The 20,740-nt window shown below is 41.5% G+C and overlaps 1 protein-coding gene across 1 annotated transcript; it reads right to left on the reverse strand.

Annotated features, from left to right (window-relative positions):
• Positions 1-11,732: 11,732 nt before the first annotated feature.
• LOC149243200 (CBL-interacting protein kinase 5-like) lies at positions 11,733-13,664 on the reverse strand. Its single transcript, XM_089374451.1, has one exon. It carries the CDS (start codon positions 13,400-13,402, stop codon positions 12,134-12,136), a length of 1,269 nt encoding a protein of 422 aa, XP_089230577.1. The 5' UTR covers positions 13,403-13,664; the 3' UTR covers positions 11,733-12,133.
• Positions 13,665-20,740: the final 7,076 nt, after the last annotated feature.

A 20,740-nucleotide genomic window follows, 5' to 3' on the forward strand; every position in this document is an offset into this window, starting at 1 on the left:
ACGCACAACATTTAGAAGTCTAGGCTAGAGACGTATTCTAGCGTCGTAAAGCCTGGTAACTGTTGTTCTCACTGATGGTTGGGTGATTCCTCCACTTTGAGACGATAAGTGCCAGTACAGACTTGTGCTCCCACGTACCGTCGAGTATATTTTGGGAGACCACAATAGGCTTAATCCTTTATCCATAGGAAGCCGTGTCTGCTTCCCTATCGATCGCAATGCATTGAACACAGCATTCAGGAAGATTGACTGCCGTACCGTAAAAAGTATTCAACAGTTTTGCGATTGGTTTGGTAATCCCTCTACCTAGATTTCCATAGCAGTCCCTTTCGTTCCTTTTCAGACTCCTTAACGGAAAAGGTCCATCTGAGCACTTGTCACTTCAGGCTCATTAAAAATCGAAGGCGACTAGAGTCATCTTTTGTTTTTTCTCGACTCTTAAAGATTGAAAAAACAAGTTGTGTCAAAGCGTCTAAATTTTATTTTAATCAGAATAACATCATTGTTCCATCGTTGGTCTTAGAAGTTAGCCTCCCTTCATCGTAGGTTCTTGTAGAATCGCTAGGAAATCTTTTGGATAGACTAGATATGTCTTAACAACCGTCGACATCCAAGACTGTGTCATCTGACACAGCAGCGACAGAGCCTCCTACTGCTACTCCAATGATGTTCGCTGGTATACCATCTATCCCAGCAAGTTATCAACAACAAACCGGAGTCCAATCAAGGACTGTTTCGACGACATGGTTAGTTCCTATTTCTTCATCCGGATTATCATCTGGTATTTCCTATGTTGAAACTCAACAAATTGATCCAATGTGTCTTCAAAGGCCAATCTACCCTTTAAGTACTAGATTGCCACCATATGGAGGGCAGTATGCCTTTTCATTGTTCCCTCCCCGAGAACAACCATATGAGAGTTTACAAGAAAGTTCAGGTCAAACTGGAATTACATCCAGCAGTTGGGTACCAATACTGCCTCAACAACCAAGGGTTGTATATTCAATGCAACCAGTCCACCCTATGCTGAATATTCCCACTATACCTGCTACGGTGACTGCATCGCAAGTACAAGCGCTACCTGTTGTATGGCAACCCCAAGTTTCTCAGGTTGCAATACAATAGCCTCTTGTCTCAACGACTCAATAAAAACCTCAGGTTAGTGCCTCCTTATCTGGGGTGACTCAGGCTCAAACAAGTACTATGACTCCTCATCTTGGTCAATCATCCAGTATTGGGCAACAACAAATGGTCCAACAACCATGGCTGATTCAATCTCAACAACCGCCATTCCAACAATCATATCAAGGACCTGAGCAACAAGTCTTTGTAAGTAATGGGCAACCGCATTTCCAAAGCGGTTATCAACAACCATATTATAATGGTTATGCCCATCAACCTTATCAAAGTTACCAGCATCAAATACATTATGCTAGTATGCAAAGACCCACTGCTCAGGCGATTCCATCTTATCCTGGGTATGCTTCGCCTAACCTGAATCAACAGTTGCCCTTTGTAGCAACTCTAGAATTACTAGATCTAAACCGGCTGACGAATGATCCAATTGCTTATGCCCCTTGGTGGCCGACAATTCCGCATAAACTTCCGTCAGATATTCCTAAATTTAATGGAAATCCGGGTGAAGACCCGTTGAATCATGTGATGACCTTTCATCTGTGGTGTTCATCTAACACTCTAAACGATGATTCGATTAGGCTTCGCCTTTTTCAGCGAACGTTAACTGGTCCAGCAGCAAAATGGTATATCGAATTGCCTAGAGCTTCATTCGATAACTTCAGCACCCTAGCCACAACCTTTTTAACCCATTTTCAGTTACCAATAAGGTACGAAACAGGAACAGAGCTTCTTACCAATTTCAAACAGACAACGGCCACTCACATATCTGATCATATTCATGAGTGGCGACGTCGTCATAGAATGGTAAAAATGTACGTTCCTGATCAGCTTTTAGCTGAATGGTTTATTAAGTCATTATTACCTTCCATTACAGAAGATGTGGCAAAGGGAGGAGTCGTCACTGAAGAGCAAGTTATTGCTCATGCGCAATATTTAGACTTGATTTATACTCAGTCTGGCACACTCTATGATAAAATCCCTAACGCTCCCAGACCAGAATTTTCCATTCCACCTCCTCCTAAATCGAACAATGACTCTCATGCCGGCGATGGCGTGATTGGTACTACAAACACAAAATCAACAAAGGCTACATCTAAAAAGGCCCGTAAGATTTCTAGTCAAAATGAAAATGAGGAACTTCTTGCCTCGGAAGTAAATGCCGTGTCGACCGACAAGGGCAAACGACTGAAGCAACCAGGGGGAAAGAAGAAAAAGAAAGGGAGAAAAAAGAAGCAGGATGAGTCATCTCCTGAAAAAACTTCTACAAACCCTTCTGGGCAAAGGAAACCCCCTGCGGGGTGTTAGTATGCGATGAGGATCATCGAACGAGAGATTGTCCACATAAAGTTGAAGTTAAGAAACTCTTTAAGAGTTCAAAAACCTCAGCAGTATTGACTGATCCGTTTCCAAACCCGGGAACCAAACTGGTTGCTAATCAAAATGCTTCCCGATCCCAAGTGCTTATGTTGTCTATCTCAAAGAAGCAAAATGATGCTTTGACAAGGAATAAAGATTACGGGAATCCACAGCTGTCGAATAACAAGGCTAATGAACAACCTAGTAGTTCGACAACAACTTTGACCGAAGTTGTGCCACCCATCATTCCTGAACTAATGATAAAGCCGCCAAAGGGAGTAGTACACAAATCAACATTTAATCCTCGTGCAAAAGTAGCACAGAATTATAATATAGTAGAGGACCTGGCCCAATCGCCGTTCGCTATTTCGAAACTTGAGGTACCGCAAAATTGCCTCTCCCAAAAGCAGGATCTATTATCAGTAATAGGTGGGATTGACCCAATGGATTCCAATCTTGTATCCTTTAATCACAAAGGATATGACCCTCAGTTACCAGCTCAACTAGCTTTCCTTATTCAAGTGAAAGCCCTCAACAAAACTGTTCATCGAACAATTATTGATGAGGGGGCATCTACATGTATTATGTCGATGAGTTGCTGGAAAAATTTAGGCTCACCACCCTTGTCGCGATCGTCAACAATGTTAAAAGCATTTGATGGACGATCATACACTCCATACGGGATTTTAAGTAACTTGCAAGTTGAACTGGGGGGAAAAACAGTAGAAATTGATGTTGAAGTAATCGATGGAAACCTCGATTACAACATCCTACTGGGAAGGCCCTGGATATATGCCATGGCCGCAGTTGTGTCGACCTACTTCAGGAAGATTTCATTTCCCTTCCAAGGAGGAATTACAATCATCGACCAACAAACATTTCTCCCCAACAGTTCACAAGTTACGGGAAACATTCCAATGATCCATGGAAGCAATCATTCGCTTCAAAATATTGGAGTAGGCCTCCTAAAAGACCCTACGTTAATGGGTACTTTTGCCCTACCGCCTCCGTGTAACTTGGTGGAAGTGGCCACAGTGGAAACCTGCAATATGAAATCTTCTATATCTAATGGATTCGGAAGATTCCTGAACATTTTGTCAGCATGGATCATCGCCATTTTAGAAATATTGTAGCAATCAATTTTCTTGGCATGGGGGGGAAACCCAAATCAATGCTCATTGAGTGTTTGGATAGATAGGTCTAAGGAATATGGTACCTCTTCAGATCCTTGGTCACATGTACATTCTACAGACAAAGGAATCTTTCAGTCAATGATGCTAGGAGAGGCACCATGGGAAGATCACCACCATCATTCCCATCTCCTGGATTACAACAAAGATTATTCCAATGACCTTAATCATCCTTCAGTTTTTGATTTTCTATCAAATACTGTAAATACGGTGGATTCTGAGGATAGTTCTTTTACAGTGTCAACCTCATTAAAAAATGGAGCGACTCCCTTTCCAAATCGAGTCTTTCGAAGATCTCAAAGGTAAACCTTCATTCCAACCACCGAGATGAATGCAATGAAGCTTGGGGGGCATGCACCTCGATTTGCGTTATTATGCTGAGGGCATGCAAATTTATCACGAGCAGTGTTACTGCAGGGTTCAAGCTCGTTAAAAAATAAACCCGCCACGAGCAGTGTTACTGTAGGGTTCAAGCTTGTTAAAAAAAAATAAATGCGCATCGAGCAGTTTTAGCGCATAGTTCAAGCTCGTTAAAAAATAAACATAAGCCCTGAGCAAATGTTTCCCCCCACGTTTAAGCTCATTAAAAAATGAACTATTTCCCGGTAAATAACCATCGTGAATGTAGTAATTCAGCCTTTAGAAGCCTTGGTCGTGTTCTCACCATCACCTCCACTCTGTATTGGACGATCATTCACTTCCATTTGATTGTTTACCCCTTTTGAGGAACAACTGCGAAGATTGATCTCACTAGCCATCCTTGTAACACTGCTGTGATTGGAACATTCCAAACCTTACTTGGAATCAGTTGCTACCCAATTTTATCACTCATTCCTCAAAAGACGAGTCTCCTTTAAGCTCTTTCCAACTGACTCGTAAAATATGAAAAGATTGCCAAGCCATTGGCCTCTCCAGCTCGTTAAAGGGACCAGAAGTGCTATCCCTCCTCTAAATTTTAATCTTTTTGGACCTGAGGGATTATTACACAAAAAGATCGAGCGCTTGTTTTTTTTGGTTCGTTAAAAGGATCGAAAATTCATCCCTTCTGTATTGTTTTATACTTTTTTGGACTTAAGGGATTAGATGACGAAAAAGGAATTTTGGAGTTTCCTTTACGTTCCTTTTCAGACTCTCTAAAATTGAAAAGGACCGAGTTATCTTTGTCGTTAAACTCGTTAAAACTTAATAGCGAAAAACTTGTCTATAGACGAGAACGAGTTTCACTATCGCTAGGCTCGTTAAAACATAGCGATGGGTTTGCCCGAAAGGCAAATTATAGAACAAGCATATGTTATCCTCCTCAAGCTTGACAAAAATAAAGAGGTACTGGTCAGCAATGACTGGGGAAAAATTGGGAAGAAAACTTGAAGAAATTTTGTTGGTAGCAAGTCGCTCTTGAACATGACACTTTCACTCCACATCCAAGTCGGGTTGGGTTGTTTCATTCACCGGTCACATCGCCATGGTCCCATCACACCATCCACATTTGGGGTAATGCTACCAATCCATCATGTCAGTGTCGCCGATATGTTCAAGAGAAGTCATTCAGAGAATTCACCTGTGTCTCACCCGCTACAATACATTTACGCTCCATTCTTTCATGACTGCCACCCTGAACCTTATATCACCAGATCGTTTTCACCTCCATTAAAATCATTTGCTCTATTTCGTGTCATTGGTGTGGGATTCATTAAGGCCCTCCTGTGATGGATTGCTTCTTGTCGACATCAGCTCATTCTCCAAGAAGTCGATCTAGGAACACCCCATTTAGTACTTTGAAGCTTGCATGCCTCAATGGCAAGTTTCTCACTTCCGACGACAGGTTTACATCAATGACCTTCGACCGAAAGATTTTGCGTGGTGTTCAACGCCAAGTCCTTTATTCACACCTCGCGAATTGTACTACAGTACCTTGAGGGTCATTATCATTATCGGTGATTCCTCTCGCGCCTGTTAACAACTTACATCATTGGCTGGTAATCAGGCGATGTCTTTCCATGTTCGAATCCAAAACATCTCTCACATGGATCGACTTGTACTTCGAGTGAAGATCGAACGACATTGAAGACCCCGGATCTAGTTTCATCCATCCGGGCTGCGATATATATTCAGGGAAATAAAGACATCAAATGTACATCATTGCTGCACAGATACTCATCCAATCAAAGGGATGATGGCTCTACCAGAATCATCAGTCTACACTTAGACGATTGTCTGTCCTATGTACATGAAAATGAATTTATAAAGCTGAGCATGGGAATGCCCGCCTCAGCTAGATCATGAAAATATTATGAAGATAATGTATTGTATTGTATCTTATTACAGGTCTCCTCCCAACTTGAAAGAACTTCGGATCCTCATAATAAAGCATTTCACCCGACATCAAAAAGATTAACGACCTCATGCTTTAGGGGGCAATTGTTATAGACATTTTTGGGCACTACAACCCCAAGCATGAAATTTCCATAAACCAAGGGCTCCTAAGTCCCTAAAAGTGTTGTTATAACCCCTAAAGGAACAAGGTCAATTGATTACAGCTTCTCCCAGAAGTTCTCCATGAAAAACTGCTCAGAACTGGTCAAAACAGGATCATTTCAGCTGCTCCATAGGCAAAGTGCGTTGCATCTCACCTAAACACATTGTGTGGGTGCATTGCATTTCAAAAATCCCTTCTATGGGGTGCGATGGGCGAGAGGTGACAAATGGCAGTGTCATTCTGCGAGGTGGAGAGGCATGGAAACTTCCAGAAACTTCTCGTGTGACACTTGTCTCTCTGAATTCGACCAAGGATGAGTAAGAGATCATCAATCTCCAAGTGGAAGCAAGAACTATCAGAGGGAAGACACTAATCAAATCACAAGTTGACTCATCTCCCTTACAGATATCTATATATGGATCCCTCATCCCAGAGATCCAGAGGCTGGAATTTTGCATATTGTAAAGAATTGCTATTGGTTTCTTGAGACAACATGAGATTGTTGGGTGATCTAAGCTTTGTATGAGGTGAAGAGGGGCTTCCTTGCTGAGAGGATGATGCTGGGTCAGAGCAACTAGTTGTAATTCCCCTTGGCTCTTTCTTGTTTATCAATAAAAGCTATTCAAGTTTTCCTCCATACTCTTGTGTCATTTATGTTTGCTGCATTTGTGTGGTCAATTTACATCTGATCCTAGATTGTTTATGATTATAGATCCATGTTCTTGTATAGTGCTATGCTACTGTGATCTTACAGGTACTCTGTGAAGCTGCGCGTGCAAGGGAACAAGTAGCGAAAGACTATCAAGAGAGAGAGGAATCGAACTAGGAGATTAGTGCAAGACAGAGGTTGGTCTTCTTTATTCTTCTCTCATCTATACTTCATAAGGGAAAAATGAAAGTAGCTTTGCTTTGTTTGTTTCTAAGGTAACTATCACACCTTAGTGGGATAAGCAGTTCTGTGTAGACACTTTTCCCTGTAACACTCCGGGGGATCGGAAACTCTATCTTGTAAATGAGAAGTAGAAGTGCAATGCAATTCAGATGCAGTAAAAGCAAGGGAGGGAGGAGGGTTTGTCATACTCGTGGAAAATGCATCCCCTATAGCCGCCTGAGCTCTCGTCAGAGGTGGAGAGGGTGGCCAAAGTGGAGCTTTCCTACGCTTCTTCTTTGCATCTTTCGCGAGCACTTTTCCCTCCTCTGCAGGAGCCTGCTATGGCTGATCTTTAGCCTCCATAGCAATCTAAGACGAAACTTGAGGGTTTGCGTTGCCTGTATCTTTTTCATATGTCCTTTGTCCCCCCTTATTAGTCAGAGGGAAATCCCTGAACACGTGGCCAACCTTGTGGCATCGTCGACATCTGTAAGGCACTCCTTCATAATCTAGTAGCTGTTTCTGAGAGTATGTCCGCCATTGAATGGTGATATGCTCCTGCAGGCCCCCTCTTATGTCCATGTGCACCAGTACTCTGGCATAGGCCATCTTGCCTGTGGAAAGGTAGGACTTATCGAACTCCATGTAAGTGCCGAGAGAGTTGCCGATGCACCAAAAGATATCTTTAGACCTGAAATAAAGTGGGAGCCTCGGTAGTCTAATCCAGATTGGGCCAACCCCTATCTGCTCTATTTCCGGATCAAAAAGAGGTGTCCATCTCTTCAGGAGGATAGACGCGTGTTCAAAATGCCAGTATGATGATAAGACCCAATTCGTGTGGTCAGGCCTGGAAAACTTGAATGCGAACCAACCTCTCACGAAGGTCTGCACTGTGGGTAGGTCGGCCAAGTGTTGCCCCCAGACCTTAGAGGCCCATAACTTTAAGCGGGCCGCAGAATAGTTTCGACCTCGGATCCTTCCAACCAAAACCCTATTAGTGATATCCATAGTTTCCCCGAGCTGTATGTCATCCTCGAGTCGAAGAATAATGTCTTCTGCTTTAGATTTGAAGCACCTGGATTTCTTGCGAGGCCTCGCTTCCGCGGATGAGTCCTCCTTTCGGACAAAGCTATCCCCAAAGACAGGAGGGTCCTCAGGTGGAGGGGAAGGTACAGATGGTAGGGCGTCAGATAAGGGAGGGATATTTGAGAAACTTCCGGAGGGAGGGACAGGAGGATGCGGCGTGATCAGGGGCTCAGAGGCTGCAAAAGTCGACGAGTTGGGTAGTGTAAAGGTGTAACCAGAAGATGAAGGGAAGGAGGTAAGACCAGCACTAGTCTCCGTAGGGTTAGGGTTAAGGCAACCGGAGGAAAACCCTAACGAGGAAGGTGACGGCGGGGGAGTGGAAAGGGACGACCAGGTCGGGGGGTCGTCCGGCAGGATCACCGGATGGTTCGAAGGCCCCGAGAACGAAGGTAAGCCAGCAATAGCTTCGTTCAGCTCGCAGCTAAACGGAGTCGAGCCTTCCTTGGTTGAATGCGGGGTCATCCAGATAGAGCCCTCCACCAGCGGTTCCTCCGAGTAGTCAACAAGATCGAGGTCCATAGCTGTCGGGGGGCACAAATCGCCAGCTACCTGTGGTTAACCACCGAGATAGTAGCAGGAAGAGTAGGCAAAGGTGACCGGAGCCTAAATGTTGGGCGCGGAGTGTATCGGTAAAACGACATAGTAAAAAAGTAAAAACCCTTGTTACAGTAAGCTAATACAAGGGGTATGGTAGAGTAGTCCTCCCAGGCCAGACAGTCTACGTGTTCCTGCCCTATTCTGCCAGTTGCAGCACGATACTGCATGCACAAGATCTCATCCATATTCGCCTTCGCACTCTGTCTTCCCAATAAAGTCTCCCTCATCCCCTCTTCTATATATATATATATATTATAATTTTTTTTTTCTGAGTAAAGACTATTCTATTATGTATAAATAAAAGAGGAAAAATATTTACAAAGAGGTTGGAACCTCTGAGGGGGCTAAAGCCAGCCCTCTGTCAAGAAAACTTCTGCCATCAGCTCTTAACTGTTTGTTTACATAGATAAAAAACGAGAGCCCAGGACTCTGTAGAACTAGACCCCACCACCAAAAAGCAAAAACAAGAAGACGATGGAGAATTACACTGAAAAAAACTGACGTGGACATCAGCGACAGCATTAAACCGCTTAACAAAAACCACCAGTTTATCGGACCGCCGTCGACCAGCGAGCGGTTTCCGTATGAACGAGCCCGATGAAATCTCCTGTTGACGCATGGCTCTCGACTGACGTCATCATTTCTGACTTTTCGGGACGTAAAGTTCCGCCAAAAAGAGCCTTCCGAAATCCTCCACCGTCGTCTGATCTGCTCCATCAATCTCCGCCGTTGATTGATTCTGCCTGAGGTGGTAACTCTGCATCTTCGCTGTTGGCTTTGCACGGAGAGCTGACCCATTCAATCATCACATTGTCTTCAACATCCGTAATATTGCGACCAGGAGGCATCACCGGATACAGAACAGTGCCAGAGAACTGCGTCGGTGCACAAATAATGACCTCCTCGTGTGAAGAAGTTTGTTGAAGACGCGCATCCTCTTCATGACCTTCATCCTGCTGCCCCTCTGGAAGAATGGGGATATCCTCTACCCTGCCTCCTTGAGAGTCCTTAGAATTCTGTGAGAGAGTCCTGTCCATGGAATGTTCATCAGAGCCAGGGAGGTCATCTTCTTCCTCTGAGAAGATGACCGTGATAATAGCAGAGATAGTAGGCTTGTTTAGCTTGCTTTTAAAAGTGAAACGGGAGGAGTGGAAAGAACTAGAGAGGGACGGACCAGAGTGGTCGGATGATGGAGAGGCTGGCGAGACAGAAACAAGCGGGGAGATGCGTCGAGGAACAGGACCTCTCCTTCCTCTAACACCCCCCCGTGTGCCTGAATTTCTGCCCCTCCGGGAACTTCCTCGAGGTCGAGCCATACCAGCAATGATTGATAAACTGAGAGGACAAAAGGGTTGGATGAGGAAGAAGAACGCCCCACCCCAATTTGAAATAAACCGTGGATAACAATACTCAGAGTAGAAAGTGCCCAGAGAAAGCACCACACAGATAAAAAACAGAACCCCGAAATAAATACCAGAATTGTCTGAATGATTCCCACCCTCAGCCCAAACAGCTTCAACAGACTCCGTGACCCGACCAATTGCAGTTATATACCCAAGGAAAAAACAATGACCATACCAGATGCGAGCCAGAAGAACCGTGATTAGATGCTTGAGGCTGGCCTGTTGCAGTCTTCGATGGAGCCCTGATGGCTTCCAAATGCTTAGTACTGCACCTAACTCCTGTGAACCAAATCGACCTGGAATGTCTCCGCTAGAATGAGCCAGAGAGAGTGTCGAGCTCTGGGCAATTGAAATAGATCGTATGCTCATCATCCTGAAGTATTTACTCCGCATGTTGTACACCCAATTCCTCATTAATGGGACTTAATGCGCTGCCAAAAGTCGCCTACTTGCTCTACGATGGTGCCCAATGCCAGCGTCGCTCGTATGGGCATTAACTGCTCATAATATCACCCGCATCCGGGTATATATATATATTATAATTATAGTATACATTGTTTTTTATTTTATAGATATGTAGAAACAACAATAAAAATTGGAAAAAAAAATTAAAATTTTATAAAAATTAATATTGAAAATAATATTACTTTTAAAATTAATAATTTTTTTAAATATAATAAATATTTCAAAAATAATAATTAACCGCCATCACAATATTAATAACGATTAAATTTATTGATAAAACTAATATTTATAATTTTAAATTTAATTCTAACTTTTCGCTAAATTAATATTAATAATTTTTAAATTTTTAAATAAAAATTCGAGTCATTAAAAATAATTTAAAAATCTCTAATTTACTTTATGTAAATGCAGTTAGTAAGAGTGTTGCAATCATCACTTAAAAGAAATTAAATTAGAATAAAGCAATGGCGGCAACACTTGTCTGTCAAATGCTACACGTGGCCATGGAGTTTTACAAAAACATATATTTTTCACTCATATGGCTGGTGACAAAGGAGAAATGCTTCACGTGGCCATGGAGTTTTACAAAAACATATATTTTTCACTCATATGGCTGGTGACAAAGGAGATAAAAAAAAATTATATACAACGTTTGATGAGGACATTCCATGCTCCAATTCATGTTAAATTTTTGTTATCCATAATTTTAATGTGGCCATGGAGTTTTACATTCACTCATTTGGATGGTGACAAAGGAGATAAAATTTTTTTATATACAACGTTTGATGAGGACATTCCATGCTCCAATTCATGCTAAATTTTTATTATGCTCAATTTTAATGCTAAATTTTTATTATGCATAATTTTAAGTAGTTAGAGATAGAGATGGAGTTGTCTTTAATGTGAGTTATGTATAATTTTAAGTAGTTAGAGATAGAGTTGTGTTTAATGTGAGTTTTTGGACTTTCCAATTTTCGTAAAATTTTTAATATATTTATAATTATTTTCACAATTGATTTGACAACTTAATTTTAATAAATTTTCTTACTATAAAAAATAACTTTACTAACTTTACTGTACATTTGTTCCTTTGAACAAAATACACTGATTTGTAAACTTAATTATAATAAATTTTCCAACTGTAAGACAACCAATTCGTTGTACATTTGTTGCTTTGCACAGGGTCGGTGTAGCCGGCTAACTTGAATTGAATCCAACGCCCCGGCTAGGTGGCGCAGAGACAATGACAAATGAGCAGCGCAGGGACCATGTCAGAGTTCAGATTAATACACTTATTGATTAAAGATTTTCCGCTGCAAAACTTTTCTTATTATAAACCATTCCGATAAGGAACGGAAACGTCCGTCTCGGAGATGGAAAAGTGGCCCAAACAACCACGTAAACATGTTACAAGAATCCGCCGTATAACTCCAACAGAACAAAACAAAATAAGGGTTGCCGTATAACTCCAACATAACAAAAAAAAAATAATAAGCTGAATAATGATGGTGAAGTATACACAGTGAATATATACAATTCCTCGTATTAAGTGTTAGTCGTCCCATATCCACACGATGTCTTTGAGACCGGGCCTCAGATCTTGGCTGCAGAATTTACTGTACTCCAATGTATCGCCGCTGGTTTTCCTAAGCTCCACCATGAAAAGGGAGGGAGTGACTTCGAAAATCTCAACATCAATACACAAATGCCCCTTCCGGCCCTGCTCCGACCCCCGGCGCAACTTCACTTTACAGTCCTTTGACTTCTTAAAGCTGAACAGAAAAAGCCTGGCAATCTCCTCCAGCGTAGACACTATGCTCGATGCCGGCTGAGTCGAGGTGAACCGCGACTCCTCCTTCACGACCTCGTCCTGGAATAGCCCAGATAGATTGAACCCCGGCGACAGGGAGATAATGTCGAAGGCGTTCAGACATGCCGGCTTAGGGACGCAAAAAACAGAGTCCACGTCATCTAGGAGGCCGGCATCGACATCATCGTCGGCCTGCGGACGCTTCAAACCCCGGCGGAACCAGGGGTCCTCCATGAGCTGCGGTACGGTGATCCTCGTCTGGGGATTAGGTTCCAACAGCCGGAGGACGAGCCGGCGGACTTCGGAGGAAAACCAGGGCGCGCACTTGTAGTCTCCCTTGCAAATCTTGTTATACATCACCATCAAATTCGCGCCCTGGAACGGCAGGTAGCCCGCCAGTAGCACGAACAGTATGACCCCGCATGACCAGATGTCGGCCTCGGCACCACCGTAGCCCTTACTGGTAATGACCTCCGGCGCGACATAGGCCGGGGTGCCGCAGGTTGTGTGGAGAAGGCCGTCCTGTCTGAACTGCTCCGGCAGGGCGCTGAGGCCGAAGTCAGAGACCTTCATGTCACCGTTGTCGTCTAATAGCACGTTCTCCGGCTTCAAGTCCCGGTGGTACACGCCTCGGCTGTGGCAGAAGTCCACCGCGCTTATCAGTTGTTGAAAATACTTCCTAGCCTCTTCTTCCTTCAGTGTCCCCTTGTCTACGACCTGGTTGAAAAGCTCGCCTCGTTTAACATACTCCATGACGAAATAAATCTTGGACTTGCTCGCCATCACTTCGTAGAGTTGAACGATGTTGGGGTGGCGTACCAGTCTCATGACTGAGATTTCGCGTTTAATCTGCCCTATCATGCCGATCTGGACGATTTTTTCTCTGTCCATGGTTTTAATGGCAACGCTCTCGCCGGTATTGAGGTTTGTGGCGTAATAAACCTTGGCAAACGTTCCTTGCCCCAACAGCCGCCCTAACGCGTACCTCCCCATCAAAATATTAGGCTTCATCTTCAACTCTGCTCAGCTATCTTCAATGTATTGGGTCTGTGAGATCTAATTGCACGCCGTTCTAGGAGTGTTGGAGAGAATCTCTACTGTTGTTCTGCCTTATGCTTGTCTGCGAGCGCTGGTAGAACTCAGCCACTGGCGTGCTTGACATCCAGCGAGCGCAATTGTACGTATGTGTGTTGTAATGGAAAAGTGAATTGCAACTTAAATGTCGGTGTCGGTGGAATAAAAGATGGCCTGTGAGAAGTTGGAGTGTTGTGCCAAACTACTTCAATGGAAAGTTTATCAACAACAATATCAACGAGGTGTATGCACTTCGTTCAATGAACTGGAGTGTAATCCTTTTTCCAAGCACGCATACACACATGACAATCTTTTCAAAGTTTTATTTATCCATCCCCAGATTAAGTAGCTTGGGCCACATGGCATTCCGTTTTGCTTTGATTTGGTATTAGTCTTTCTTTAACCAAAATTTTAGGTTTAAAATTCGGAAATATTTTTTTATTATTGAAATCTATTTATCTGCAAATCTATTTTTTTTGGTTATTATTTAAATTTATTTATCTGTAAAGCTCTTTTTTTGTTATTTAAATTTATTTATTTGTAAAATTATTGATTAAAATTTTATTATAATTTTTTTTTTTTTTTTTTTTCTTTCTATTAGTTATTATTATTTTTTTTTAAATTTATATGTTTTTATTTTATTTTCTATTTTCTATTATTTCAATTTTAAATAACTTATTATTATATTAAAAAATATTTTAATAAATTATATATAAACAATATTAGTTAATCATATTTCTTAATTTTTGGTGATGACATTTAACAATACAACATTTTATCAGTGGTTTTATTTTTGTGATGAATTTTTTGTCTTTATTATTTTTTAGTTTAATTTTAAGTTATATTTTTGTGATGTTGGGTAAGATCATCACCTCTTGAGCATTTTGAAAAATTCGATTATGTGAAGTTTTAGAAAATAGGAAAATTTAAATCTCAATAGTTAAAATTACAAAATTATTAATTTTTTATTCAAATTTCAAATATAATTAAAAAAATACTTTGGGTTGTAAAATATGTTTCTCAATGAATAATACATCTCACATCACTAATTTAAAATATCACAGAAATAAATTAAATTATTATTATTATTATTATTATTATGATTAAAAGAAGTTATATATATAGAGTAAAGATCTATTTTCATTTTACTATGAAAAAATTTAATTTATAAATAAGCTTTGTTACAATCTTATGGATTATTAACACCACACAATTAAAAAATGATGTCATTTTAATCATGTTATTTTACAGTTAATTTTTTTTTATATATTTAAATTTATTTATTTATTTTGTCATCCTAAACTTTTTATGATATTCCTAAGGATCATTGCTCTCCCAACCTCACTCCGACCAGAGTGATAGAAATACTAAGAAGGAATTGTCATGTTTTACATAATAACTAGAAGCAAAAAAGCTAAGATAGCCCAAAAGACACAGAGAATCAATAGACAACCAACATTCATCACATATTAATGGAGAAAATCAGGTGCATAACCAAAACCCGGAGCATTAGGAGCAAGAGGACCCGGGTCATGATGGGCATGAAATTCCACATGAGCAAGGTGGACCTCCATATCATCAAGTCTATCATTGGTTCGCCTCTAGCCTTATCACAAAGAAGCCATGCGATCTAGGATGTCCCACTAGTTTTTTTGCAAGTCATTAAAAAATGAAACGACTTCATTTTTATCATCATCTCTTTGCTGCCTCATTTCCTCCAAATTTGTCATTACCCTTCACATTTGTAAATCAAGAGATTCCATGGAGGGTGCCTTTTCCACATGACTCGATGGTTGTATCCGGCCTTGGGCTAGTTCCCCCTCCCCCCAACTTTACACCTGCAACCCTTCGTCCTCAGTTGTTGCCTCCTAACCTTCTCGTCCCGTTGGTTGGTCACGAAGCCCCACACCTCTTTGGGCTCGACCTCGCTGCCTCAACATCTATGAATTGGAAGTGACACAATAGACACAAGGCTTGGTTATAGCATGACCAAGATGCCCACTCCACCAAACCTTGAAATTATGGCTCGCATGCAGTAGAATTGTCTAACCTATCATCTTGAACCAAATGACTCCACACTCTAAAACCCAATTCAAGCCCCACGCAACTATGAATTTGTAATAAGCAACCGAGTGATGGAATTCCCCAATATAACCAATACAACACACCAGACACCAACCACGGGGATTCACTAGGGGAGAAATACCATACCATATGGGTTCATATTAGGGGATATATATTGAGGAAAAAATAACATAATATATTGAGCATATAATAGGGGGTAAAGGATTTTTATATTTGCAGGTGTAAAAAATGGAGCTCAAAGTTAATGAAAAGATATAAAGGGGTATAAAAAATGTTGATGAAAAAAATGGATACCTATATTATTAGTGAAAGTAGGGGTTTTTTAAATTTGGAAGGTGTATTGGGTTCATATTGGTATGGGGTTAAATAATTTGATTTTTAGAGGTATTTTCCAATATGTAGTCAAATTAAGGGTATTGTTTAGTATGCCACAAATGCATGTGATATGTTAGAGGCTTATTGAGTGAAGCCCCTGTGACACCAACTACCTACCACCTAGCACCCAGAGCGTCGAGATCGAAAATGTTCGGGCTTAAATTCTCTCCACAAAGGGACGCCATGTTGATACCAGAAAATTCAACCGCACAAGGAACCCTCTAGAGATATTGAAACTAGGAAAATATTCATACAAACCAAATAGGACAATAACCAACTTATCGGAGTGCCATCAAGCTTCCTAGAAATAGGTCAATGACCAAACTCCACAGGCATGACTATCACCACCTTACTCCTTGTCAACATGCAACACATACGCCTCATACTTCTTCCATTCCTTTTGTGAGGATCCCACACTAAGTGACAAGGTTTTCAAGCTAACACTCGTAGTAACGCTCTATAGGCACCCACAATGACAGAGGTATCATTTACCAATGGAACGAGCATGTATAGGTTAGCAACCTAGCATACTCATCGTCAATTATGTCAACCCTACTCTCGCCCATACTGAAGAAACAAACAAAAACAAGAATGCACCTGAGCCAATGTTTATAATCCGCTCCCAACTTCTTGAGGCTTCATTTCCTCTAGCACTAGTTGTCCTAGTTACCTGTCGCATATTCTACACACATCCTACACATGAGTCAAACCTATCATGGGCCCTTTGGTTTGTAATTTTATCACCCACCCCCATTGGGGTTGCCAAGTCACCTCTACCTTGGGCCTATGGCTTGAACTTTGATCGCCCACGCCCATCATGGTATATACAAAATTTAATTTAATTTTATAACATTTTTTAATTATTCTAAAAAGTAAAAGAAGCATAACTATGTTGAGATAAGTTGAACCCTTTATATTGAATTTTACTATAAACATTAAAAGTGTAATCTAATGAGGCATAAACTTCTCTTAGAAAAACATGAAAATTCCAACACAATTTTGCTAAAATCTGACGATTTTTTTGGAAATCTAGATTACAGTTGTCAACCTTCAAGATTTTGGGTGCCCATAGGTTTTTTATTGTGTTGAATCATTTTGACCATAAAAAATAGGATTCAGGCCCTCCTACTATCATATTTTTTGTAAAAATATTATTAGATTTTGACGAATTTTGGTCACCCGAGAAATTTGACACCGTGGTAGACAACACCAACATTAAATCCTTACTATCTACCTATTAATTATTGATAATTAAATTAAAATTCTAGGAGCCCTATTTTGAAATAGACACACCTACCTATCAATGTAATTAAATATTTAGTATAACCACAAATATATATTACTTAAACAATAGGGAATTAATATTCAATATTCTTTTAAGAGATTTACTTCATTTTTCATTTAAAAATGTAATTTAAATATTATGATATCCTAATCTCATAGTTGTGGTTGCGATTGTAGTCTTCATGGAAAAGGCAGAAGCATGTCATATTCTTCGCAGTGTCCGTGGGGAAAAATTTGAGGTTTTATGGAGTGGAAATGAGAAGATTCACAAGTAATATACTTTAAGGTAGGTAGGGGTAAAACAAACAGATTTCAGAATAACTATGTGTTGATAGTGCTGGACCCGCAACATGTCAAGGGGATCTCCCTGGTAAGAAGTCCCAATTAGACATTAGACGTTTTGGTGTAGGAGTCCCAACAATGGGTCATAAGGTAATGCCTTGACCACAATGTCGCACAGAGGCAAGTAAGATAACTTTATCAGTAGCAAGGGTGTGACTAATGTAGAGAGTCAAGGAATGTGTACGAGAGGTTCCAACACTTCGAAGGGAGAGGAAGGTGAAGGGGAGTTCCAAGTTGAAAGGGATTAGTCCCAACTTGGATAGGAACACACCAAACAAAGGACATGCACAGCGTTTGGTGGAGCAGTCCACTCGGATGCAACAATCACAACGTACAAGGTAAGATAACACGAACAACACTCATGATCAGTCTGAGACGAGTGTGATGGTTGATATAGCAAGGTTCATGAGAAAGGTCTGTCTGATGTCCGACAGAGTAGTCGACACAGACGGTGACAACATTAACAACAAGATTCATATAATTGCATATAAATCAGTTCATATACAAGTACATAAGTTAAACAACATATATCATTAAGGCAACCGAAACAGTCCAACTACAATAACAACATATGCATGAAAATGTGCTGGCTCTTATTATTAAAGAAGTGTAAGTCACAATCATACAATACACCATGTAAACTTGATAGCTCCAACAGTGGACTATTACAGTCACATCCAACTGCTCCTCCAAAGAGATGTACTAGCTTCGTGCAGTGGAGAAGCCAAGGCGTGTTACAATACTGTCTAAGCCTTCTTCAAGATAGTCTTAGTAGAAGCTTGGCTAACCAAAATCCCATACAATGAGTTATGAGGGACTATTTATAGAAAAGGGTGGGGTGACCCTTGACATTCCCCTTTGTGACAGTTCAACTACCCTCATGACTCTTCACCTACTCTGTGACTGTTACGTCCAACTATTGACACTTGACTTACGCTTGACATGACTCGACGTTACAATGCACATGTACTCATGTGAGACATGGCTCGAGCAAGCCAAGCAAGACATCACTGGCACTCGGTCCGCTGTGGTGATACCAAGTCTTTGGCATGCTTGTGATGGTGAAGGTAGTAAGCTGATGCCAAGCTTGGTCGTCCGTGATGGTGTGCATGCACCTCATGGTGATATCTCGCTGAAGTGAACTCTTGCCTCTATTGCAACCAGTGCATTGGTTCGGCCCCTTCATCCTACTTGTTTTCTAACATATGCATGGTCTTCTTGGGTACAGTTGAACTAGAAACACACAGATGCATAATGTCCGTTCTGATCTTCAAGTGTGTGTTGGTGGTCATGCGCATCAACTTGCCAAAGTACATATTCAACCTCAGTTGGACATGCTTCTTGTCTTCGCCTTGGTGAGTGTGTTGAATGGATTGGATTGCATGCGTGCTCTCAATGACATGCATGTTGCTAAATCCCTTGCATACGATCAACAACACTGCTCACCATGTTTGCTCTGTGTCAACTACTAGGATGGATCCTTAACTTGTACGGGCATAGTTTCATCCGTGAGTGCATGCTGCGCCCACTGTTGTTCCTGTTCCTATTGCAACTCATTCGTCCATCTTTGCAACTTCATGTTCTTCTTGAGTTGTTGCCTCAGCACATGCAACTCCTTATTTATTCCATCTTCTGCCTTCGCGCGATCTTCATGTCATGTTGCCACTACATAGCCGTAGCCTCCAAAGTTGATTTCATCATCAATGGACCTGCTTGGAGCTTGCAACCTTGTTCCACCTCCGTGTTGTCAATAAACCTCCTCTTGCATTCATTGCATTTGGTATGTTGTCTTCAACTATTGTTCATAATGTTGCTCATTGTGATGTTGCTGCTGTCATATCTTGATGTACTTGTCTATGAACAACTTGATCTCTTTGTGGATAGGCAAGTCCATAGACACTTGATCGACTGCATCCCCATGTGTGCTCTAAATGGTGTCTTCGTCTCTACTCTCCTGGGGATCATTGTAACTGTACTACTGAGAGGCAGATGAACACATGCAATACCTGGAGACATGGAAACACTCATGGCAAGAAATCTGTCAGCTGAAAACCAAAATGGACATGAGAACTGACTTTAAACATACCTGGTGAATGATCATGAAGGTTGCACCATTTCGGTTGAGAGGTTGGGAGACCGACTACCAAGACTGCACAAGGCATAGTCTAGGTTGCTGGGAGACTGACTGACTACTGCAACTACGCAATGCATAGTCCATTTTGGCTACTGTTTGCTGGGACTGCACAATGCGCAATTCCAGCTGGGAAGGATTGCTGGCCCAGGGACAAATTTGCAGAGTTTCTTGGGCTAAGTAGCCATTGTCCTCCAGAAATGTGAAAAATAGTCCTCGAGGCCGGTGCTCAGCAGAAATGTGCAAATCTGGAGAGGAAGGTGACCCTTCCTTCCCTGAATTGCACAATGCAGCCTTGATGAAGGCAGAGTCCAGGCCAAGGTTGGCCTGACTCGTTGATGGGCAACTGAAAGCAAGTAAGTCATTGAATGCATGGCAACACTAAATGATAGCAGAAGAGATTAAAAATGCATGCAAAACATGCATGTGGGTGAGGCAGTTTGCTGGTTGGGCGAACGTCTGTGTAAAACAGTTTCATGCATGCGATAACAATGAGATAGCAATGAAAACTGAAACAAAGCTAGGACAATCTAGTATACATGTAAATGACAACAAGCATTCAAAGAAATCAAGAAAACAATACTCCCACAAGTGAAAACACAAAAAGTGACAGAAATGCAGCACAAGGCATGGGAAGCGGGCTTACCCCAAAACAGCTGAGTTGAATGTGCCGACTGCTCCTAGATGTGATGTGGGATGTTAGAGCTACAAGGTTGATGTGAGGAATGAGCTCTGCAGCATCCAGTTGATGAGTTTTGATAACATCGAGGTTGTGACACACATGCCATGAATCTAGGGGAAGCGACACTTGGTGGGAGGTTTCAGAATTTCTCCTTGCATGTAACCTCCAATTGCTAAACATAGATCCTTGAAACAAGGGATGCCTTTGCATACTGCCTTCGGAGAAACAACCCATGCATGCAAGTCTATTTTTCTCAGTCCTTGAGGGGAACCTGTCAACTCAGCTGCACATGTAAGAGACTGCTCGACTGTTGGAGAAAAATGCGCATTTCTGGTTGGGAGCTGGGCTGGCTACCCAGGATATTTGTGAAATTTCT

The sequence above is a fragment of the Pinus tabuliformis genome, chromosome 8 (assembly GCF_031772625.1).
Source record: "Pinus tabuliformis cultivar Carrire ecotype Pingquan chromosome 8, CPIR1, whole genome shotgun sequence".
Classification (NCBI taxonomy): Eukaryota; Viridiplantae; Streptophyta; class Pinopsida; order Pinales; family Pinaceae; genus Pinus; species Pinus tabuliformis.

Bases quoted from the DNA above. Each gene is read 5' to 3' on its own strand.
- LOC149243200 (XM_089374451.1), bottom strand. From the start codon at position 13,402: ATGAAGCCTAATATTTTGATGGGGAGGTACGCGTTAGGGCGGCTGTTG.